Source organism: Dermochelys coriacea, chromosome 7, assembly GCF_009764565.3.
Source record: "Dermochelys coriacea isolate rDerCor1 chromosome 7, rDerCor1.pri.v4, whole genome shotgun sequence".
NCBI classification, from domain to species: Eukaryota; Metazoa; Chordata; order Testudines; family Dermochelyidae; genus Dermochelys; species Dermochelys coriacea.
The window spans coordinates 111,591,767-111,617,075 of NC_050074.1; the positions used below are offsets into that span (position 1 = coordinate 111,591,767).

Consider the following 25,309-nt stretch of genomic DNA (forward strand, 5'->3'; position numbering starts at 1 on the left):
GCGAACCCTGCTCTGTCGGAGCCTCCTCCGTTCCGCCTGCCATTCATCCTCTTCAGCAGGTGGCTGCAGAAACAGCCCCGGGGTAGGAGGGGGATCCCATTTAGCGCCCGAGTCTCCCCCGGGGTGAATATTTGAGAAAAGATGCTGGGGACCCCCAGCAGCCGCGGGCAGCTTCTGCAAACAACCCCCGCCGTCCGTGCCGCTCCAGCCTCCGCTTTGCCCCCTCTCCCCTTGCAGCGCCCTCCGGGTTGCACTGTCCGCTGCAGCAGGCGACCCGGCCCGGCGCACGCGGCCCCCCAGCCCGGCGCACGCGGCCCAAGTCTCCGGCGCCGCCCGTGCAAACGCACCCCTCCTGCCGGCGGTGTTATGACGTCACCGCGCAGGGCGCCGTGCCCTGTGACGTGCGGGGTAAGGACTTCCTCTCTCCTCCAATCCGGGTGGACGGGGCGGGGGAGCGGCCGTCGCTTTCTCCGCCCGGCGGGGGGGGGGGCGGGAGGTGAGGCCCGGATGAGGCGGCAGCTGGCTGCTGCTGCTGCTGCTGTGTGAGGCGGGGAGGAACCGCGCGGGTGTCTCGGGCGGACTGAGGCGGAGGCTGCGCCCCCCCCCTCCCAGCCCCTCCGCACCTGCCCCAGCTCCATGCCCACAAGATGGAGGCGGCGGCGCTGGTGTGAGGGGGGAGCCCGTGCCCAGGTGCGCGCCTGGCGGGCGTCGAGGCGGAGATGCTGCTGGTCTATGTGATCCTGATCTCGGCTCTGGCCGGTTCCTTCATCACGCTGCTGCTCCAGCTGCTGCTGCTCTACAGGAGGAAGCCGGAGCCCCCCGGGGTGGCGAGAGCCTCCGGCGGCCTCTTCTTCCCCAGGGTCCTGCCCGACCACAGCCTCAGGGACTATTTCCACGGCTCAGACCCGGCGGGCAGCCATCCGCCCCAGGAGCCTGCCCCTACCGCCGCTGCTACCCCCTCCCCGGGCGCCGCCAAGCCCCAGGCTGAGCCCGGCGCCAAGCAGCAGCAGCAGCAGCAGCAAGAGTCCCCGGCGCCCCCCTCCTCTCGAGAGGAGACCTGCTACTTCCTCAATGCCATCTGCCTCTTCCTCTTCAGGGAGCTCAGGGACACCTCCCTGGTCAGGCACTGGGTCACCAAGAAGATCAAGGTGGAGTTCGAGGAGCTGCTGCAGACCAAGATGACGGGCAAGGTGCTGGAGGGGCTCAGCCTCAGGGATGTGTCGCTGGGCGATGTGGTGCCCCTCTTCAAATCCATCAAGCTCATCCGGCCAGTGATCTGCAGTGACGAGGGCTGCCCCGAGGAACTGGGCTTCGAGGTGGACCTGGAGTATAATGGTGGCTTCCACCTAGCCATCGATGCCGACCTTGTCTTTGGCAAGTCGGCGTACCTCTTCGTCAAGATCTCCCGGGTGATGGGGAAGCTGAGGCTGGTCTTCACCCGCTTGCCCTTCACACACTGGTCCTTTGCTTTCATGGATGATCCTGTGATAGGTTTTGAGGTGAAATCCCAGTTTGAGGGGAGGCCCATGCCCCAGCTCACTTCTATCATCGTCAACCAGTTCAAGAAGGTCATCAAGCGTAAGCACACCTTACCCAGTTATAAAATCAGGTAAGGTGCCATATTCCCCTCTTCCCTGGGGTTACCTTGGGACAGGCTCCATTCAAATGCCTGTCATGTACTCTCAGGTAGAAAAGGAAAAGTTTTTATTGGCACTTTTTCAGGCATATGATAATGGCACTTGTATGGTATCTTTCATCTTGTGATCTCAAAGCACATTGTAAAGGTGAATTAGTATCACTTTCATTGTTTTACAGATGAAGAACACGAAGCACACCATGTGGCCCAAGATCAGATAGTAAATTAATGATAGAACAGGTGATAGAACCCAGGTATCCCAACTACCAGGCCAGTGCCTTATCCACTTGCTCCATGCTACTACCTCTTTGGAAGGTAGAAGGATGGCCTTGTCACTAAAGCACAGGATGCAGCGTTGGGATATGTGGGGTTTGTTCCAGGATCTGCTACTGACTGACTGTGCAACCATAGGCAAGTCACTGGGCCTCACTTTTCCTATCTAAAAAATCTGGGACAATAATTCTAACATGAGACAGGAATTAATTCTCTCACTGTAAAGTGCTTTGATATGCTCCGAAAGGCACTGTAAAAGTGCAAAAATTATCTTTTTTTTCCCCCCGGTTCATTGCTGCTTCCCCCTGCTCCTCCAGCCTCTCCATCTGCCCTTGGTCAGACCTAAGAGCTAGCTGGGGACAGCTGCTCGCTACTAATGCTGCAGTCATGGAATTGTCTATTGCCAACTTTGTCTTTATTGTAGTAAAGGAGTGTGAAGAGCACCTTCTATCTGATTTATACACACTGCAGTTTTGCATATAATGGGATGTCCAGTGATTTATCTATAGTGGAAGAATCCAGGTGAATTCTTTGCTGCCTAATTGCTGCCTGGTCTGTGACTATAAGTATTCAGTAACTTACCAGTCTCAGGAAACACATTTGTCCTGTCATTCACCTGTATGTTCTTCTATAGTTTGCATGATCACTTGCTAAATATATTAATGTGACCCTGTTTACTTGATCCCTCAGCACTAAGACCTTGGTAAAGTTCCTCTTAGGGGAAGCCACACAAAGGAATCATTGAATTCTAAAGTATATCTTTATTTTTTATGTCGAGGAGATGGCTTTAAAAGCCTTTCCTGTCTATTCTTTGTTACAAATTATGCTAAGCTTGTGTGACTAATATATATGTGCATGTGTAGAAAATGATCTAGGGCTTGAAAAATCCACAAAAGCAGGGCAGGTAAGAAGCTTCTCAGGGAAATGCCATTTCAGAATCTTAATTCTCTTAATAATTTAGAGGCATTATGGTTGTGAATATAACTTACAAAGTCTGACTCAAGTCTAAACCAATGTGGTTGGGTCTTCCTGAGTCTTTACACAGACACTTCAAGTATTTCAGGTGTTACTCATAGCATTTGCACAGTGCAGCAAAATGAAAACTGACTGAACAGTTGTCAGCTTTAAGGGCTGGTATTCAGAACATTGTGGACACCATTGAAACTCACAAGGATCAGGTGAGTTTCATACAGTTGCAGTTTGGGAAAGGGACTTGAGCTACTGGTTGTGGAAAAGGACCTAAACCAGAGACTTTAAACCATGATTTGAGGATTCCAGTAACTTGGAGGTTAGAGGTCTGTTTCAGCAGTGGGTGGGTGAGGTTCCGTGGCCTGCAATGTGCAGGTCAGACTAGATGATCATGATGGTCCCTTCTGACCTTAGTCTCTGAGGGTTAGGACAGCAAGACCCTCACTGACTTCAATAACTACTTGCAGCAAAGCGGGGAGGGAGGGAGGGAACATTCTCTTCCCTTCTTCCTTCCAGTTGCAGTGTGTCTGCGTTTAGGTCAGTGATGGATCACTCCACTCTTCAGGGAGTTGTGGAAGGGGTCTTGCATCTCACTTGAAGGTGCCCCTGGATAGTGGAGGCCTCTCTCCTCATTCAGTCCAAGATATTTGATGTCTTGTAAATTTTTCAAATCCTGTGCATGAGAACTACTGGGTTAGGATTGTGAGTGCGGGTGAGAGAGAAAGAGAGAGTGATAAGTTAAGAAAGAGAAGTATGTTATGGTGGAGGGGAGATAAACTTTAAAAAGAGAATTCTGAGTGACAGAAAATACTGGGCAGAGGTAGAGCACAAAATTTCCTAAGAAAGAGATAGGAGTGTGGAGAAGGGGTGGGGGAGAGAAGGTAACTGATACTGATCATGTGGCATTATACATTACAGGAAAGAGGAGAGGGAATTCTAGGGAAAGAAAGTCTAAGAAATTTTGTAAGCTAATTTTAAAAAAATACAATCCAATAAAATATTAAAAATTAAATAGTTATTCCCTTAAATAGCAGGGAGTTTGGCTTTGCAAGTGGCATGGTAGCATAGCTATTTTTTACCCTGGCTTGTAGACATAGTACACAGGCTAGTAGGTATTGGGTAACAAAATATCCACTCCTGCATATAAGACTGTTTCCTCAAGAGATCTGAATGTGCTTTATGGACATTGAAACTTAAAACTTAGAGCACATTCTGTGTGTATAGTCAAGCAGTACTTGTGGCACCTTAGATACTAACAAATTTATTTGAGCATAAGCTTTCGTGAGCTACAGCTCACTTCCTCGGATGCATGCAGTGGAAAATGCAGTGGGGAGATTTTATAGACACAGAGAACATGAAACAATGGGTGTTACCATACACACTGCAAGGAGAGTGATCAGGTAAGGTGAGCTATTACCAGCAGGAGAGGGGGAAAAAAAACCCTTTTGTAGTGATAATCAAGGTGGGCCATTTCCAGCAGTTGACAAGAATGTCTGAGGAACAGTGGGGTGGGGGGGAGGAAATAAACATGGGGAAATAGTTTTACTTTGTGTAATGACACATCTACTCCCAGTCTTTATTCAAGCCTAATGTAATGGTGTCCAGTTTGCAAATTAATTCGAATTCAGCAGTCTCTCGTTGGAATCTGTTTTTTTAAGTTTTTTTTTTTTTTTTGAAGAATTGCCACTTTTAGGTCTGTAATCGAGTGACCAGAGAGATTGAAGTGTTCTCCAACTGGTTTTTGAATGTTATAATTCTTGATGTCTGATTTGTGTCCATTTATTCTTTTATGTAGAGACTGTCCGATTTGGCCAATGTACATGGCAGAGGGGCATTGCTGGCACATGATGGCATATATCACATTGGTAGATGTGCAGGTGAATGAGCCTCTGATAGTGTGACTGATGTGATTAGGCCCTATGATGATGTCCCCTGAATAGATATGTGGACACAGTTGGTAACAGGCTTTGTTGCAAGGATAGGTTCCTGGGTTAGTGTGGTGTATGGTTGCTGGTGAGTATTTGCTTCAGATTGAGGGGCTGTCTGTAAGCAAGGACTGGCCTGTCTCCCAAGATCTGTGAGAGTGATGGGTCGTCCTTCAGGATAGGTTGTAGATCCTTGATGATGCGTTGGAGAGCTTTTAGTTGGGGGCTGAAGGTGATGGCTAGTGGCGTTCTGTTGTTTTCTTTGTTGGGCCTGTCCTGTAGTAGGTAACTTCTGGGTGCTCTTCTGGCTCTGTCAATCTGTTTCTTCACTTCAGCAGGTGGGTATTGTAGTTGTAGGAATGCATGATAGAGATCTTGTAGGTGTTTGTCTCTGTCTGAGGGGTTGGAGCAAATGCGGTTGTATCGTAGAGCTTGGCTGTAGACAATGGATTGTGTGGTGTGGTCTGGATGAAAGCTGGAAGCATGTAGGTAAGTGTAACGGTCAGTAGGTTTCTGATATAGGGTGGTGTCTATGTGAACATCGCTTATTAGTACCGTACTGTCCAGGAAGTGGATCTCTTGTGTGGACTGGTCCAGGCTGAGGTTGATGGTGGGATGGAAATTGTTGAAATCTGGTGGAATTCCTCAAGGGCTTCTTTTCCATAGGTCCTGTTGATGAAGATGTCATCAGTGTAGTGCAAGTAGAGAAGCAGCATTAGGGGATGAGAGCTGAGGAAGCGTTGTTCTAAGTCAGCCATAAAAATGTTGGCATAGTGTGGGGCCATGCGGGTACCCATCGCAGTGCCGCTGATTTGAAGTTATACATTGTCCCCAAATGTGAAATAGTTATGGGTGAAGACAAAGTTCAGCCACCAGGTTTGCTGTAACATTATCGGGGATACTGTTCCTGATGGCTATGTTCTCTGTGTATATAAAATCTCCCCACTGTATTTTCCATTGCATACATCCAATGAAGTGATCTGTAGCTCATGAAAGCTTATGCTCAAATAAATTTGTTAGTCTCTAATATGCCACAAGTACTCCTTTTCTTTTTGCGGATTCAGACTACTAACATGGCTGCTACTCTGAAACCTGTGTGTATAGTGTTGACCCCCATGCAGAGAGGGGTAAACCTGAAGCAAAGGTGATTTGCCCAAGGTAGCACAATGTCAGTGGTTATTGGGACAGGAGTCCCGGAGTTCTAATACTGTTCTCAACTCTAAACCACACTGCCTCATGGATAAGTTTTGGAAAAGTAATCATTCTTACTAGGCTTTGCATGTTTTAAATTTCTTTAAAAGAAGGCAAAACACTCAACCTGTGATTCAGATATTCTTTTAGAGCCATGCTAATTTATTCTTTTATACAATTTTTCTGTTTTTGGGAGGAAGCCAGATAAATTTTACACCCTTTAAACAACCTGTTTCCTGATGTAAACATTCAATAATTTCTCATTTGTGTGGAATGTATTTGTCCCTGCCTCTTTTCTGTCATTTAAAATATTATTGTTTTAAATATTTAACAAGCTGTATGTTGTTTTCAGTTCAAGCACTTTCTGTGGCTTTCCCCGCCCCACCCTCACTCTAGGAGTATTCAAATAAATAATTGAATAGTTGTAATAGTAGTAGTTTTAGGCTATGTCTACACTACAAGCCTGATAGCAGCACAGCTGCAGTGCTGCTGCTACACCGCTGTAATAGACACTTGCTACAGACTGGATGAGTTTTTCTCTTGCTGAAATAAATCCACCCCCTCAGGAGGTAGTGGCTATGTCAACTGAAGACTTCTTCTATCAACCCAGCTGTGTCTATACCTGGACTTAGTTGGCTTAACTATGGGTATGTTTATGCTGCAATTAAAAACCTATGGCTGGCCCATGCCAGCTGACTTGGGCTAATGGGCTATTTAATTGTGGTGTAGACATTCAAGTTTGGGCTGGAGCCTGGGCTCTAGGACCCTGCAAGGTGGGGTAATAGCCCAAACCTGAACATTTACACTGCAATTAAACAGCGCCTTATTCTGACCATGAGTCAACTGCCACCAGCCAGCTGTGGGTGTTGAATTGCTGTGTACCCTATGTGTCTCGGGTGTGAATTTTTCAGACCCCTGAGCGATGTAGCTGGGTTGGCTTAAGTTTTAGGTTTAAACCAGGCCTTAGAAATAGAAGATGTTGGCATACAAGGAGTTCTCTTTTGAACCATTTAAAAAGGGGACATCATTTTGGCTCAGTAATTTCCAAATTGCAGGTCTCAAAACTGTCCTATCTTGTTTCCAGCTGTTAAATAACATTTAAAGAAACTAAAAGTACACTTTTAAAAAAACATTACTGCTATAGATTCTACAGAGAAATTATTTGATGGCCAATTGCAAGAGAGAAGGTCTAGACAATTGTTAATAGATTGATGATGTGCTCCTTCAAACAATCTCTTTTTTTAAGGTATTGCCTCCCATGACAAAAATTGAGAACCCCTGTGCTAGTCTGGGTGTCTATTCTGACTTTCCTGCTAAAGCTTGGGTAAACTAAACATTTCCATTTATTTTTGCTTAGTCTTTTGTGATTACATTTTTATAGAACTATTAATGTATATAGTATACTAAGTGTTTTGCAGACAGATAACTGCACAATCTACTTCCGTTTTTTCCAAATACGAATAAAGTTGTAATGAACCGTGATTGATAAGACTCTTTACAAATCATCTCTCCTCTATGTAAGCTAAGAAAGGGTTCAGAGTAGCAGCTATGTTAGTCTGTATTCGCAAAAAGAAAAGGAGTACTTGTGGCACCTTAGAGACTAACAAATTTATTTGAGAATAAGCTTTTGTGAGCTACAGCTCCCTTCATTGGATGCATTCCGTGGAAAGGGTTGTGCCTGTCTTTGATCCTCTTCTGATTTTTAACAGATATGTCACTTTAAAATAAACTGTAAAGTTATGAACAGATTGGTAATGTTGAATTTCTTAGGCTGATTATTCTTTGTCATCCAGAAAAAAAGTGGAACTGTCCAGCAGACAACTGCAGTTCTATTAAGGCTTATCACTGTGGTGTTTATTCACCAAAGGCATAATTTGGCACATAAGAAATACTAATGTTGAATTGTTTAAGGTTGACAGACTTATTTTAAAGGTAAATAAAAGCCTGGACTGCCGTGTGTAATTTGTAAAGTCTTGTGTGTTTAAAAAAGCCAAAATTGAGGGATTCTTGTTTCTATGTGCTGTGTTGTAGTGAGAAATGTTGCTGTTTGTACATGCCCCCCAAAGTTTGTCCACAGACCTGCCTCCCAGCTGGAGGAACAACCACCTGTTTGTTACGCCATGTGAATGTTACTCCCATTTTCTTTGGTAAATTGTCATGTTCCAACTGCTGGAGAACCTTCGGATTCCAGCATTCTATCTGGTCATCACAGGGACTGGAGATGATTATACCTGGTGATATTCTAAACAAAAGGCTCTTAACCATGCTTGTAGCTGTTTCCATCACCGCACACTGGCTCAACAGAAATTCTGGTCTTCAGAGTGACACAGACAGAGACAATCCTGGAAGGTTTGCGCAGGTGGCAGATGTGGGGCATGTGCTGCGCTGAGGGATGTATGTATTTTTGTATGTGTGTGCTGGTTGTGTTGATTTGTGCAGGTGGCAGTTGGGCCAATCAATCCATCTGTCCAATGAAATTGTTGCATGCAAATTAGTTGTAGAGAAAGGCGGGTGATTGAGTTACCTCTGATATCACAATGGTCAAGGACTTTTGGCATAGCACAGATACATGTTCCGTTGTAGCTGTACACTGCACAGGTGTAACTTGTAAGTCAGAATGGCTGGGAACTTAAAAAATGGCATTGTAACAGACCACAAAACCCAATAATGATTGAACCTGGTGATATTCTGAACAAAAGGAGCCCTCAACCCTGTTTGAAGCTGTTTCCATCCTGCACAGTGACTCTGCTGATGTAAGAGGCTTCAGAGTGACATTCCTGAAATATTCCTGTATAGATTATATCACACTGAATCAGATGTTCATGATCTGATTTATTCCAGTTTTGCAATCCATAAGCTAAGGGGATAAACATTTTGACATACGGTTAGAGCTTATGCTGAAATACTTAAACTCTTATTTATATATAATTGACACTTTCGAAAATACCTGTCTCTTTTCCTTGGCTCTTGAGCAAGAGTATTTGGATTTAACAAAACAGTTATTTTGATGTAACAGTTGTCATTCAAGGCTAGAGCTTCCATTTCATTAAGAGCCAGTTGGCTAAAATTCTCTAACGAGGCTACAGTATTACCTAAGTCCTAAGTTTTTCTTTCCTTAATTATCTACTGATGTGGTGATTCTTGGGGAATCCAGGGATGAAAGTCATCTTGTTACCTCCCATACTTCCAGCATGAGGGAGACTTTCTTGTACTTAACTTGGTGTCAGTATCCTGACACCATTAGCCTGTTAACCACCCAAGCACTTTTATGGGCTATGCCAACCCTTACTTTACCTTCTAAGTTAACAGTAGATGCACCCGAATCCCTTTGAAACATTCCCCTATAGTGTTCAGCCCCTTCACCACGGATCACTCACAGAAATACCAGATCTGCTGTTCCCAAAAGAATAGTTTTCAGAGTAGCAGCTGTGTTAGTCTGTATTCGCAAAAAGAAAAGGAGTACTTGTGGCACCTTAGAGACTAACAAATTTATTAGAGCATAAGCTTTCGTGAGCTACAGCTCACTTCATCGGATGCAGTTGGTGGAAAAAACAGAGGGAAGATTGATATATACACACACAGAGAACATGAAACAATGGGTTTATCATACACAATGTAAGGAGAGTAATCACTTCAGATAAGCCATCACCAGGAGCGGGGGGGGGGGGGGGGGGAAAGGAGGAAAACCTTTCATGGTGACAAGCAAGGTAGGCTATTTCCAGCAGTTAACAAGAATATCTGAGGAACAGTGGGGGGTGGGGTGGGGGGGAGAAATACCATGGGGAAATAGTTTTACTTTGTGTAATGACTCATCCATTCCCAGTCTCTATTCAAGCCTGAGTTCATTGTATCCAGTTTGCAAATTAATTCCAATTCAGCAGTCTCTCGTTGGAGTCTGTTTTTGAAGCTTTTTTGTTGAAGGATAGCCACTCTTAGGTCTGTAATCGAGTGACCAGAGAGATTGAAGTGTTCTCCAACTGGTTTTTGAATGTTATAATTCTTGATGTCTGATTTGTGTCCATTCATTCTTTTACGTAGAGACTGTCCGATTTGACCAATGTACATGGCAGAGGGGCATTGCTGGCACATGATGGCATATATTACATTGGTAGATGCGCAGGTGAACGAGCCTCTCATAGTGTGACTGATGTGATTAGGCCCTATGATGGTGTCCCTTGAATAGATATGTGGACAGAGTTGACAACGGGCTTTGTTGCAAGGATAGATTCCTGGGTTGGTGGTTCTGTTGTGTGGTGTGTGGTTGCTGGTGAGTATTTGCTTCAGATTGGGGGGCTGTCTGTAAGCAATGAATGAGTCAACTCGGGATTAGCATTTCGCTCAATACCACATCACTGAGATGTATTTATAGTGAAAATAATAAGTTTATTATCAAAGATTTAAGTGATGGAAAGAATATTGGAAACAAATAGTTACATATAAAACAAAATCGGATACAGTTTCTAAGGGAAGGTAAAAATAATAATAAAAAAAGCTATTGCTTTCTTTTATTTAACATACTCAAAAACCTCATGTCCTTGAAATATATAGAACTCCCATATTATAGCTAAAGCAGTAAGCAGATTAAGTATCAGAATGGATGAATTTGCAAGACCTTGAATTTGGAAATACAACAGATAACAGATTTGTAATATTGTGGCCGTAGAAGTAAGTGGTGGTAGAATCAGGAGGAGAAGGTAACTAAAAGGACTTTAAAATGGGTGTCTTTCTTGCACATGAAAGAAACTTTTTGCATCTTCTATCTAGTGAAGCATGTTCTACATTCTCTAAAGATGTGTATCATAATGGAACTTGCCAGAATACTTGTGTTGCATGAGAAAGTTGCATCAGTTTAAACTAAGGTATGAATTTAAATTGATTTTAGTTAAACTGGTGCTAATCTGTATGGACACACTTATTTCAGTTTAAACATGGGAAATTTTTAAGCTGAATTTTGGATCAGGTTTAATTTAAACTAAAATAAGAATAGGTTTCAGAGTAGCAGCCGTGTTAGTCTGAATTTGCAAAAATAAAGAGTACTTGTGGCACCTTAGAGACTAACACATTTATTTGAGCATAAGCTTTCGTGAGCTACAGCTCACTTCTTCGGATGAAGTGAGCTGTTGCTCATGAAAGCTTATGCTCAAATAAATCTGTTAGTCTCTAAGGTGCCACAAGTACTCCTTTTTATTTATTTATTTTTATTTTATTTATTTTAAAAATAAGAATATGCACTTGGGTTTGCACCACGTTAGCTAAATCTGCACTGATTTATCCTAAACTAGGTTTTAAACGGCATTCCCATGTAGAAAGGCCTAAAAGATTCAGAGGCACAATTTTGTATTCATGCTTGTGTAAATCGGGAGTAAAAGCAATGTAGAACTGAGTGTAAGGAAGAAGAATCTGACTCAAATTCTAAATAACTCTTTAACATGCCTTGGTATTTTTTTCCATGCACCGCTGAAAATTGAGACTGTTTTACTTGCAACGCACAATACATCTCACTAATCAGAATCTCCAAGTTCTTTACAAATGTGGGTAACTGGTAGCATCCTCAATTCATTTAACATATAAAGAAACAGACATTGGAAGAGTGGTTCAAAGTGTCAGAGCCAGCCAGTGGCACCCAGGTAAAGAAACCAAGTTGTCTCTCATCTATTCTCATGTTGCAACCACGAGGCAATTAGATACATTAACTGTAAAATTATACCTTTACTTTTAAATCTAAGCCATTTAGCACATTCCTTTACAATCAATTTTTCATTAACTATTTTTAATGCTAAAACTGAAGATAACCACAGCAGACCTTTTAACATGTATTTTGGGTTATTTAAAGTAACATCGAGTTTTGTCCAAACATACCGTGTGTGATACTAGCTAAAGAAGAATTTATCAGGAATTTGATTCACAATTAGTTTCTTAAGAATGCACCAGAACTTTGAGGCAGAGCCAAATGCAGAAGCTAAACAGATTCAGAGAAGCAGGGTCTTACAAAGACTACTTTCTAGAAATGATTTGTTATTGGAAGTTAAATAGCACAATTGATCACTTATGACTTACATTTAGTTAGTTAATGAGTTCAGCTAAACAATAGCTGAAATAAAATAAAGCAGTGATTTGACACTTGACAGTATGACCCAAAAACTTTAGTTTAACCTATTTTAATTCATCCATTACAGAACTTGTTATATAGTTTTTAAATTGACTCCATATTTTCCAAGAAGCATAAGCCAAAAATGTAATGTAAGCAAGACATTGGCGTAAAATGGTTCTTTGCTATTGATGTGACAAACCTAATCAGGTAAACAGAGGTCTTGAAAAATGTAGTGAACATCTAACTGGAAGTCTAAACTTCTTAGCCAGAATTACCTTTTAAAGATAATATTAGAGGCACCAGTGATGTCCAGGAGCAGTACTTTATTGAGAATCCCACCTTCCAGCTCTCCTCAGCTGGAAAGAGAGAAGATGATGAGACTTTTACTAAGATGCTGTTTCTGGAGCCTACTGATATTTTTATATCTCCCCTTTCTTGCAAAACAGGTGCCTGCTACAGGTTTGAAATTCTGTTTGCTGTAGCTGCCAGAAAGGAAAAGATGCATCTATTATCTCCTATCCTTTGCTCACCTAACCCAGGTGAAAAAGTTTCTGCTACTCTGTTCTCCCTCTTTTTTTCCATTTTCTGGGTCCTTCTCCCGTGGAAAAATTCCAATGCCTGCCTCTGTTGATAGAGGTATCATTATGACATTGTCATCATTCATGACAGTTTCAGTGCTGCTCACATGGTTCTTAATAGCACCAGTGAAACTGACCAAAGACTTCACTATATTGCTTGGAAAACTGTGATAAACAGTCAATAGAGCTTTCTATAGACACTGCAGTTTATCACATTTGGAAGATCTTCCTAGCCACAAGAGCAAATAACTTTTTATTTAAACGTGTTTATTTTTTTTTATTTGAATAGCTTATACAAAGCTCTAGGCACCCTGACAGGTAATTAATATTACAGCAAAACAAAACCCCAGCAGCATCAAATAACTATTCATAAAGGAACTTGGCTAGCCTGCCACCAACTAAAAAGCTGCTTTCCACCCTTTCATCATTCCCTCCGCCTACTCCAAAAGTCCTGTTGAAGAAGATGTCTTTTGCAGTGTGCCTGGAAGGTCACCAAATTAAGTGTGTGATAAAATGAAAGCCTTAATTCTGTTGGTATTGATGATTTTGGCCATTGGTTCAGAATAGAGAAAAGGGTTTTAAAATCTTTTTTCCTATTTTTTTTCTCATATTGTCTAATTATGGGTTCTCACAGTCAGAAGGTAAATCTCAGAATCTCTTATCCTCTAAAAGTTTTAAGTTTAAAAAAAAAATTAAAATGTTCTATAAGCAATAAACCATGCACAGGACATGTAGTAGTAGGTTACTGTTGTGCTTTTTGGATTAGTGAGGGCATAAGCTCTTTGACATGTGCATGATAATCAAATACTGCATTTTTGTGCCTTTTCTGCAATATATGTATTTCTGTGTGACACAATCCTGTGTAGGAGAATTACATGGGGACCAAGAAAATCTCGGTGAATGCAAAGGATGGTGGGAATACAAAAAAAATCATAAAATCAATAGAGGTTGAAAGATTGTGTGTGAGAGAGAGAATAGATTTATAGTGGTAATTATATTTGTTTGCTTCAAAAACTGATCCATTTAATGATTAGAGTTAATTGGTTTGGTGGGCAATGACACTTCCTTTCTCAAAATGTTGACCCTCAATCCTATCTCCTGTTTGAAAGGATGTGTGTGAGATTCTTTGACACAATTGCAAATGAAAATAAAACTACAGCACTAGCTTACCTTTCTTACAATTGTGGATTTTAAAAAATGCTTGCTTTAAGACCAGTGTTGTATTTTTTGGGTAGGTAGATGCTGATGGGGTGAAAGCCTGGGGAAAATCTGATGAAGTTCTGTTTCAAACCTCTTCAGTTTGATATCAAAGTGTGTGTGTGTGTGGGGGAAACTTTAATGTTTTGAATGTTTGCTTTTTTATGTGTTCTGATATCTCAAAAAAGACTTGTTTCAAACTTTGTTTGTGTTATTTTCCAACAAACTTTAGTGTTTTTTCTAACTAGTCTGTCATAACTTGCATATTTTCAAGGCTTTCAGTAAAACCTCTAGGGTTTATTTCAGCTGACTACTAATCTTATCATTGAAAACTCAAGTTTATTTTTCAGATTAAGATAATATACGACACTGAATGCTTTGGTTAAAGTGGGAGAAGGCATGGCCTATTGTTAAGGTTCAAAACTGGGAGTCCAACTTTCCGTTGAGACGCTGAGTAAATCACTTTTTGCCTAAGTTTTCATACTTAAAAATAGGGGTGATTCCCTACTATATAATATGGGTGTTATGCAAATGTATAGCACTTGGACATTCTCAAATAGAAAGTAATATGCACACATGAAAAACTTATTCCTTTGCATAAGTTGGTCTTCAGATCTTGTAATTCTTTGTAACAAAATAAAAAGTTAAGCTTTTAGAAAGCAGTTAGAGTGAGGAAAGTGAGTTTCAGCAATGTGGTGTCATAGAATGCTGCACTCTAATCACTATGAAACTTAATGTCATGTTGACAGTTTCACTATAGTAGCTAGTCATTTCATGTTATTGAGTGACTGTGGTAAACTGCTTATTCAACATTCCTGCAGTGATTGCCTCACATCACCAACACTGGTCTCTGTATATAACTCATGTTCACACTTGCTTGGTTTTGAACTATTTCAACATTTCATCACTCTCCATTGAACAATAGGAGAATTTATTAATTAAATACGGGGTGTATTTGAGAGAGTGGAAGAAGCATTTGGGGGACAATATTAGATACTCAAATGGCTGGTTTGGTAATTGAGTAAAGAAGTGTCAGTGGGGACTAATAATCTATTAATGGTTCCATTTTCAAAATGTTAATAGTATAACATTGAATTTTTCCATCGCCTTTTTCCAGCGACATTACAAGTGATGGGTTGGACCAATGAAGTTATTAAGCAGAGCAGTTTTATTCTGTACATATTTTTTTTTCTTGAACAACTGACAAGTTTTCCTGAAGATAGTCAAGTGAGATTTGTATTTTAATGGGACAGCTTTGATAAAATAAAGAACAGCAGTACGTAAGTGATGAGAGAGCACCTATACACCTTATGTATGCTTCATTTTAAAAAATGCATCACCGAAGGTGTCTAAGTATATGTTTATTTTACTGCTGTACTATGGCTTCTGAGCAATTAAGTGGATTTGGGTCTAGAATTAGGTTAAATTTCATTTTTGAAGTAATAAGCAGACATGATTTTTTCCGAGTGAAAACATAAATTCACATATTTTTAAGGCCAGAAGGCAGGGACCATTCTAGTCATCTCTTGACCTGCATAAAACACCATAGAATTTCACTAAAGTGTTCTTGTATCAATCCCAAAACTTCTGATGGAGCTAGAGAATCTTCTAGAAAGACATGCTCATGATTTAAAGTCTTAAAGCGATGAATAATCCTTGGTAAATTTTGTCCAAAGGTTAATTACCCTCACTGTGTTTAAACAAAAAACAAAACCTTATTTCTAGTGTGAATCTATTTAGTTTCTGCATTTGGTCCTTATCTCCAGGGTGCTTAGTACTCTGTGACTAGGGTATCTAGAAGATCGCCTTAAGCTCTAGGATAAATCCTAATTGACAGCTTTGCTCTCTTGGTGCAATGGGACTTCCTACAATTAAGAGCAAAGCTTGCCGGTGCAGGAGACAACTTATTTGGGGGTTGGCCCAAGACTGTGGAACAAAGTCTTACAGGCACTAAGGACTATTGCAGACCTCACCATTTTCCACCTCAAGAACAAGGTGCAACAAACATCTATAGCTGAGTTTGTTTAACTATGTTCCAAAACGCTCCACTGCACACATTTCTTCCCCTAGCGAGAGGATGAGGGAACAAATGTGTGATAGCTGTTAGTCATATTGTTAATAGACTACTGAAAGGCATTCAGATACTACCGTGATGAGTGTGGTATAGAAAATTTATAGAATAACTTCAGCCATTGGATCTTGTTATGCCTTTGTCTGCCAGCTTAAAGACTATTCTGCTATCGGATATTTTCCTTCTGTGTAGGTGCTTATAGACTATAAGTTGTCATCTCAACATTTTCTTTGTAAAACTAAATAGACTAACTACTTTAAGCACTGACATATTGCTTTGTGTATTTTTGGGTTGCAAAGATTTAACCAAGCGCAAAGTTTGGCTGCAGTAGCTATTATCGGTGATATGTGACACACCTTCCCAGTTTCACTCTTAAGTTCAGGTTTATTTTTCAGGGCTGTTACTCTTTTTGTGGCTTTTAAAAACTATTGTGGCATTCCGTAGTTAGTGTGTCACTGAATCCATCTCAGATATTTTTGGTGGTGAGTTTTGTGTTCTACTTTTCAGAGTAGAACTCCATTTTAGCCTAACAGTGCATTGGGGGTGGAGCGGAGGGGGGGAGTGTTGTGGCTTTTCAGCACTGCTGAAGTGTCAGTGGACAACTTAATTAATTATTTTAGATGGTGACAAAAATAATAGAACATGAGACCAGTTTAATAGAGACTTGTGAAACTCCAGGATTACATAAGAGTGATAGAGAACTGAAAAGAGTGCAAGGGATGGCAAAGGTAAAAAGTAGAACTTGATATTTGGGTGCTGTAGAGTGTGGGGGAGGGGAAGGGCAAGGGCAAGATCCTTCCTATCTGTGTTAGAGCCTAGAGGATCTCTGCTTCCTTAGCTCCTGTAAGCCTGAGGAATAAAAGGCTGGCCCAAAGAATCAAACCAGTCTCCCACATAACAGGGAGGAACGATACTGTTAGATAAACAGGAGTATTCAAATATTGATGAGAAGGATTTAAATAGATCATGTTTGTATAGCTTGCTATATTCTGATCAATGGAAAAAGTCAACTCATTTTTATTTTTTTAAAAACTTGAAATCATGGTAACAAACTGTACCTCTGAAATGCCACACAGGTTGTAGCAAAGTATCAAAAAATGAATCGTGTTTGAAAATCTAAATCGTAGGTTGAATTACAGGTAAAACATGGAATGGGAAATAACCTTCTGACTGAATTCTCCACCGTGCATGGTGATAAAACATGTTTCTTCTAAATAGCACTCAGAGTTGTAGGAAAAAATGCTACCTAAGTATTTGGTCTGTGTAGACAGTATCTTCAGTCTAAATTCAGTGAATAGTTTATTCAGATACGATGTTAGTTTGACACTTACTTAAGCAACAGTAAAATTGTACTATGTTCAGATAACTAAAATCTATCTATAGTAGTAGTTTGGACAGCTGCTACCTGAGTGTCTTATTTTAAGATTTAAGGATGGTAGCGAATAGTCTTATTAAAATATATAGAGAGTTCCCCCCACAGAGTGCCATTGTTAGATTTTTAACTATTTTATAAACCAGCCTGGTGGTGGTGAGGAACAATTCTCCCTCCCCTGTACATAAAAACTGTGTCTGTTTACAAAAAAAAATACATCGGGATCACAACAGTGAAATACGTGTCTCATCTTCTCTGATTCTTACAAGGTGTTAGTGAAGAATATATTATGGGGCAATTAATGATAGAATTGACACCCTGAGTACATTAACTTCTTAGATTACAAATATGATGTTTTAAAGAATATAACTTGAATTAGCATTTAATTCCTATTTTCAGGGGTTTGTCGCCAGCTAAAATTCTATCATTCAGTAAGATTCTTTCTTAAAAAATAAAATATCTAGAGATCTTTTTTTGTAACATATGTTAGGGAAATGGGGGGAAAAAGAGGTAGGATCATAATACTTTGGTCTTTGAACTTCTATATTTAAAAATACTGTGTGGTATGGGGCCAAGGGAGATATTTTACATTTCAACTGCAATGTCTTGCGAATCTTTAGTTTTCAATGTGTACGCTCTTGCCTGTTTTGGCTTAAAGAAAAGGTCTAAAATATATTCAAATCTGTGATAGAAAATAAAGGAGAAAGTTCACTATGATTTACAGTACTTATCTGCAAGATTACATACATGATCTGTATGAGTTTCTGAATCTTTCCTTGGTGGTGAACTTATTTTTTTATTTTCCTATGTCAGTTTTAAACATCAGTGTAATTCTGTGAACAATATGTTCTCATGGTAAAGGTTGCCTGTATATAAGTACCTAAGATCTTCATGTTGGTTTTGTAATATGATGTGTTTAAAACAGGATTACATCTTGTTTACCAGTGTCACTAATGTAATTTAAAACACTTAAGCATTTTTTATATCTGGTCTTGTTTACTGTGAATCGTGGTAAAACCTTTATACCCCTGTATAAAATCTGCCTGTATCCATGTACCACTCCATTTTGAGCGAGACTTGAAGATGATGTAGGTGGGTATGGAATTCCATGTTGTGATGTAAGCATTAAAATAAAAATCCAATAGGGTGGTGACTTTACTGTGATGATTAATCTTGCCATAGCTCACGTGTAGCAAATGACCTATAATGCCAAGAGGGTCACAGGCAAAAGTAACAGTGTAGAACAGGGGGAAACTGAAATTCACAGTCTTCGGGTGGCATTGCCCAAAAAAAAGTGTTTTTTTTTTTTTTTTTTTTGGTTGAGCAAATAGTTCATTTACCGAAACATACGGTTTTGGTCGACCTGAAACTGCAAATTTACTGAATTGTTCTGGTTGAAACTATTGTTTGTAGGCTGGCTTCACAAAGTGGAATAGTGGACAAACAGCAGCACCATCCACATTAAAATGTTTATCCCAGTAATTAGGACACTTACCTGGGAAGTGGGAGCAAGGCCTAAATTTTAGGCAACTTACCTGCGAGTGGGAAGACACCCTACAGCCTGATAGTTGGATTTGGGGATGAGGGTCTCTCAGTTCCTCCAGTTGAAGCTGTTCCACTTTGTGTAAAATACCTGAATAGTCATTGGGCCACCTCGATGAGAGAAAAAAGAAAAGGAGTACTTGTGGCACCTTAGAGACTAACAAATTTATTAGAGCATAAGCTTTCGTGAGCTTCAGCTCACTTCATCGGATGCATTTGGTGGAAAAAAACAGAGGAGAGATTTATATACACACACACACACACACAGAGAACATGAAACAATGGGTTTATCATACACACTGTAAGGAGAGTGATCACTTAAGATAAGCCATCACCAGCAGCAGGGGGGGGAAAGGAGGAAAACCTTTCATGGTGACAAGCAAGTTAGGCTAATTCCAGCAGTTAACAAGAATATCAGAGGAACAGTGGGGGGTGGGGTGGGAGGGAGAAATACCATGGGGAAATAGTTTTACTTTGTGTAATGACTCATCCATTCCCAGTCTCTATTCAAGTAATTCTGTAGTCTGGTGATTAGTGTACTCACTGGAAGAGAAGAGAGGAGTTCCAGATTCAAATCCCTCCTCTTGCATGGGGAATTGAGCTTGCATCTGCTCCATCACACACACAGGTAGTGTCCTACAGCTGGGCTAAAAGTTGTAAGGTGGGTGGTGGCTCCTTCTGGACACAGTGAATTTAGGTTTTGGATTTTGTTTGCCCTGAACTGAAATATTTTTTTCATTTCTCGCCCCCACCCCTCCAAAGAACAAGAAAATCAGTTATTCACTCAGATGTAATTGTACAGATAAATCTGTTAATGATTATGTGTATGGTGGTGGGGGACCATATAAGTACCTAAGATAGTGGTGAAACTTCTGTAACCTGTTCAACTTTTAAAAATTATGTCTAAATGAGTTTAGGGCTTCTGAAAGATCCTGGTTTGAAAGTAATAGTCTGTTTCACTAGTGCTGTAGTCCTTAAGTGGAGGGACTAACTTTGAGAGTCAAAATCAGTCAATTCTTGGCCAGTATAGACGCTTATAACAAGAGTATCAGTTGTTTTCATGATGTAGACATGGAGAGGACTTATGTGTGATGGGTTCAGTCACAGAGACCCCCGTGGGACTGTCTCCTAACGTGCTGAATTTACCTCTGAGCCTGTTCTCTCTGCCAGCTTGGGACTCCAGAACCCTGCCTTGTTGAGCCAGACACGCAAGCCTGCTGCAACACAGACCCAGGTCTGGTCCACGCCCCCAAAGCTGCAGACTTTAACCAAAAACTGCTCAGCAAGTCACCGATCTCCAGCACCCAGACACCCAGTTCCCAATGGGAACCAAACCCAAATAAACCCTTTTTACTCTGTATAAAGCTTATACAGGGTAAACTCATAAATTGTTCATCCTCTAGAACACTGAGAGAGAGAGAGAGATACACAGCTGTGTGCTCCCCCAGGTATTAATCACTTACTCTGGGTTGGTTAATAAACACAAGTGATTTTATTAAGTATAAAAAGTAGGATTTAAGTGGTTTCAAGTAATAATAGACTGAACAAAGTAAGTTACCAAGCAAAATAAAACAGAACACGCAAGTCTAAGCCTAATACATTAAGAAACTGAATACAGGTTAATCTCACTCTTAGGGCATGGCTCTGCTCGCAAATGTAGAGCGCTTTGAGTTAAACCAGACTTCATAGAGCACAGTAGGGAAAGTGCTGCAGTCTATCCACACTGACAGCTGCAAGCGCACTGGCATGTCCACATTTGCGGCACTTGCAGCGGCATTGGGAGCGGTGCATTATGGGCAGCTATCCCACAGAGCACCTCTTCCCATTCTGGCGCTCTGGCTTGTGGGAAGGGTGCAGGGGTCTGAGGGGCATTCTGGGTTCTGTCCCAATGCCCCGTGATGCATCGGTTTGCATCCCAGCAATCCCTCTGCTTCTGTCCACAGTTGGCGCCATCTTTTAATGTTTTTTGTACTGTGCACTCTGTCTTCCTTTTCCGTCTGCGTGAATGGAGCCCCAACTGCTGAGGAATATGCTGACGAGTCTCGCCAGCATGTCATGAATTGCAATCGAGTTACTCCTTAAGCTACAAAGTGATGATGAGGAGTCTGACGATGATATCGACGCAGGTAATGCATACGACACGAGATTGCTTGTGGCATTCACGGACATGCTCACCACAGTGGAACGCCGCTTTTGGGCTCAGGAACCAATCACTGAGTGGTGGGATCACATCATCATGGAAGTCTGGGATGATGACCAGTGGCTGCAGAACTTTCGGATGAGAAAAGCCACTTTCATGAGACTGTGAGGAGCTCGCCCCCACCCTGCGGTGCAAGGACATGAGATTGAGAGTTGCCCTGATGGTGGAGAAGCGGGTGGCTATTACAATCTGGAAGCTGGCAACTCCACACAGCTACCGATTGGTCTCTAACCAGTTTGGAGTGGGGAAGTTGATCGTTGGAATCGTGTTGATGCAAGTTTGCATGGCCATTAATCGCATCCTGCTCAGAAGAACCATGACTCCGGGTAATGTGCATGACATTGTGGCTGGCTTTGCACAAATGGGTTTCCTTAACTGCAGAGGGGCGATAGATGGGACGTATGTTCCAATTCTGGCACCATCCCACCTAGTCTCTGAGTACGTTAATCAGAAGGGTTATTTCTCTATGGTTGTCCAGGCGCTTGTGGATCAGCGTAGGCGTTTCATTGACATTAATGCAGGCTGGCCCTGAAAGATGCATGACGCACCCATTTTTCGGAACACTGGCCTGTTCAGGAAGCTGCAAGCCGGGACTTTTTTCCCTGACCAAAAGATCACCACAGGGGAAGTCGAAATGCCCATTGTGATCCTAGGAGACCCTGCTTACCCTTTAATGCTGTGGCTCAGGGAGCCCTGACAGCAGCAAGGAGTGGTTCAACAACAGGCTGAGCCAGTGCAGAATTACTGTGGAGTGTGCTTTTGGCCATTTAAAGGGCTGCTGGCACTCTCTGTATGGGAAGCTGACCTGGCCGATGATGGCATCCCCACGGTTATATCCGCATGCTGTACCCTCCATAACATTTGTGAAGAAGGGAAGGGTGAAAGATTCATTCAGGAATGGAACTCGGAGGTTCAACACCTGGAGGCTGAATTTGAACAGCCAGAGAGCAGGGCTATTAGAGGGGCCCAGCACGGGGCTGCAAGGATTAGGGATGCCTTGAGGGAGCAATTTGAGGCTGAAAGCCACCAGTAATGTCTGGTGCCCTGCACAGGACTGAAGTGCAGTGGTTCCAATGTTAGTAGGAATCTGTGTTTGCTACATATGATACACTAACTTGCAGGGCCTGTTGCTTTCCTGGGCTAAGGTATCTTTTACATTATGCAATAATGAATAATGTTTTCAAAGCAAAAAAATCCATTTATTGAAAAGAAACAACTGCTTGGGAAACACAAAGGGCAAGAGGGTGGGGGTGGGGAACGGAACAATCAGAGATTTGCATAAGTCCTGTTATCATACTCAACCTTCCTGTTTGGAGTTCTGTGCAATGAGTTCTGCACTTCAGGATGGCTATACTGCATGGTGATGGGGGTTGAATGTAGTGGGTAAGGGTCATAGTTTTCAGGGCTGGGTGGTGAAGCTACAGGTGTTGGAGGCAGCTGGTGGCAATAAGAACCCGGATGTTGGGGAAAGTGATTTGGAGGTGACATGGGGGCACAAGGGAAAGTTTTGGGACAAGGGCTGTGGGGGGGGGTGGGCAGGGTAGTGCTCCGTCTGCATGGTTGCAAGCGCCTGGATCGAGTCCATTTGGCGCTCCATGAAGCTTATCAGCCACTCTGTGCTTTGGTGCTGGCAATCCACATTCTGCTGGCAGACCCTCCTTTCACTCACCTGCCTCCTGCACTTTTTGATTTTCATTAAGGGAGTGCTGCATGACTTCATGCAGCATGGCCTCTTTGCTGCTACGTGGCCTCTTCCTGATTCTTTGCAGCTTCTCGGCGGTGATAACACAGAGGCTGAGATCTCAAGGTTACATCCATAATGGCAAAATGCAATACTTAACAGAAACATCATTGTTCACACCAGACGGCGCAATGATTCCCCCATACTTAAGGAGGGCAAGCACAGTCTACACAATAGCATAATTTGCCCATCCCAAAGCGAGTGCGCATAACCCACGGGAGCCCCAAAATGGTGAGTAAGCACAGGGTCAAGGGGGACTGATTCTTTCATGGCTGTACTGTCCTCTGGGTTTCTGTGCCTTGGGCAGAGCCAACAGCTGCACAGGGCCCCTATACTGAACACTGTCCCCACATTTTCCACAGGAGTTTGTCCTGGAAGATACCTCGCTGTTGAGGGTGACCTGGGAAGCAAGGGAGGGTCTTCTACTACAATGCGGCTTCCGCCCTGGCCCATATGCAGCTTGCCTGTGTGCAGCAATGGTCCCCCTGCCCCTAACAGTACAGTGGCGTGGACATGTTAGCCTGACTGGGACAAGGACCACAGTGGCTCTCCCACGAAACCTGTGCAAGTACATTGCCCAAGTTCTGGATGAGACCTTTGAAGAGATCGCTGAGGCTGATTACCATGATGTGAGAGAGCGCATCAACGCCCTATTCCGCATCTAGGTATGCATGCTGTTATGCTATACAAAGCACACGGGATCTTTTATGAGAGAGAAGGCAAATAGGCCATATTTATTGAAAATACAACAGTTAGCATGTGCTTTTCAGTCTCTCTCTCTCTCTCTCACACACACACACACACACACACACACACACACACACACACACACACACACACACACACACACGTGTCCTGCAGATGGTCTTTATAGTTACCAGTCTGCTGTAGCTCAAGTGAATCTAATGGCCAGTTAGATTGAGCATGAGTGAGGAGCTAGGCTCTGTTGGTCGCAATCTGATGCTCCGAGGCTTTGCAGGATTGAATCCAAGTTCCATGGCAAAACACCCCATCTTTATAGTTGTAAATTCCCATTTGAGTCCATGCATTTTGCAATGTCATCCTGTGATCATTAGTCCTTAAGTGTTGTTCATCTTGGGGTTTTCTGCTGTTATTTGTCTCGCCTTCAGGGGTGCCTGCCTCACCTCTGAGGTCGTCAATGCTGCTAATGTGTTTAGCCTCGGATACAATAGATATTTTCTGATTGTCTCCTGGTGTTTCCAAGTCTCTCACTTTTTCTTGACCATCTGGACATTTGTGATGGCTTTCACACCTTATCTTTTCCTGATGCATGCCTTCCTCATTTACGCAAACAGTCTCACAGAAATCTTCAAAGATGTACAGAATACATTGTAAATTAAGTCTTGCTAAATCTTATAACTAAAACCATTCACATTGGGGCTTCAGGTCCTCAACATTTCTCTAATCTATTTATCATAGACACAATACAAAATCTTGTCTTTTACTAACTAAACTTTATAACAGGTCCTAATTGTAATACATATGGGAAACAGGATCCCAGTCTCAGACAGTCATTCCTTTCTGTTGTTCAAAAAGGGTGGCTGGCAGAATGAAATCAAAGTTTACATCAATTCTTATAGTACAATTCGAAAATTTAGCCCTACATGCAGCCCTAACCCTCCTTGCCCCAAGAGCCCGCACCGAATAACTTGCTTCCCAAATAAAAGCTGCTTATTGGGAACCTCCTCCGGTGTTTTGTCCTTCCCCAAGCACTGGCCACCGCGACTGGCTACCTTTCTCCTGGCTTGAGAACAGCTCCTGGCTGCATGCATCTAGGGATGCCAAGGTATCTTCCTCCTCCTCAGCTCCCACTTTTCTGCTCCTCCTTCTGCCTTGTTGGACTGTGCTCTGAAGTGTCCATGGTGGAACTTGGAGTGGAGGTGGGGTCACCCCCCAAGCATTGCGTCCAGCTCTTTGTAAAAATGGCAGGTTGCAGGGGCAGCACTGGAGTGGTTGTTTGCCTACGGCTGGAGTGCAGCTGGAACTGGACAGCTTCCTCCCCCTAAATACTGATGAGGTCTATCACCTCGCCATTGCTCCATACTGGGGATCGCCTGGCGCGTTGAGGCATGGTCACCTGGAAAGATTCGCTGAGAGCACTCCACACCTGGCTGAGCAAACAGGAAGGAGATTTTCAAAATTCCCAGAGAATTTAAAGGGCGGGTCTGACAGTTGATCACCTGAGGGCAGGGCAGTAGAGTTCAAAGTAATGACCAGCGTGGCTAGAACAGGCATTGTGGGACACTTCTGGAGGCCTATCAGAGCGCATTAACAGACCAGGGCGTCCACGCTGGCGCTGTGGCGGCGAATCAAACGTTATTCCACTCGCCGAGGTGGAGTACCAGGAGCGCTCTAGCCATCGAGTCATTGCCAGTGTGGATGTGTCATGAGTTAGAGTGCACTGGGCTGCTTTAATGTGCTCTAACGTGCAAATGTAGCCATGCCCTTAGAGATGTTCCAATAAGCTTCTTTCACAGATTAGACTTCTTCCTAGTCTAGGCC

At 42.5% G+C, this 25,309-nt stretch overlaps 1 protein-coding gene across 1 annotated transcript in view; it reads left to right on the top strand.

Moving 5' to 3' along the window:
* Window positions 1-399: 399 nt before the first annotated feature.
* Window positions 400-25,309, top strand: part of PDZD8 (PDZ domain containing 8) — a 144,652-nt gene continuing 119,742 nt past the window's right edge. Inside the window, exon 1 of the mRNA XM_038411096.2 lies at window positions 400-1,609. Coding sequence (XP_038267024.1) covers window positions 720-1,609 — 890 coding nt within the window. The 5' untranslated portion in view covers window positions 400-719. The remainder of the gene's footprint in view (window positions 1,610-25,309) is intronic.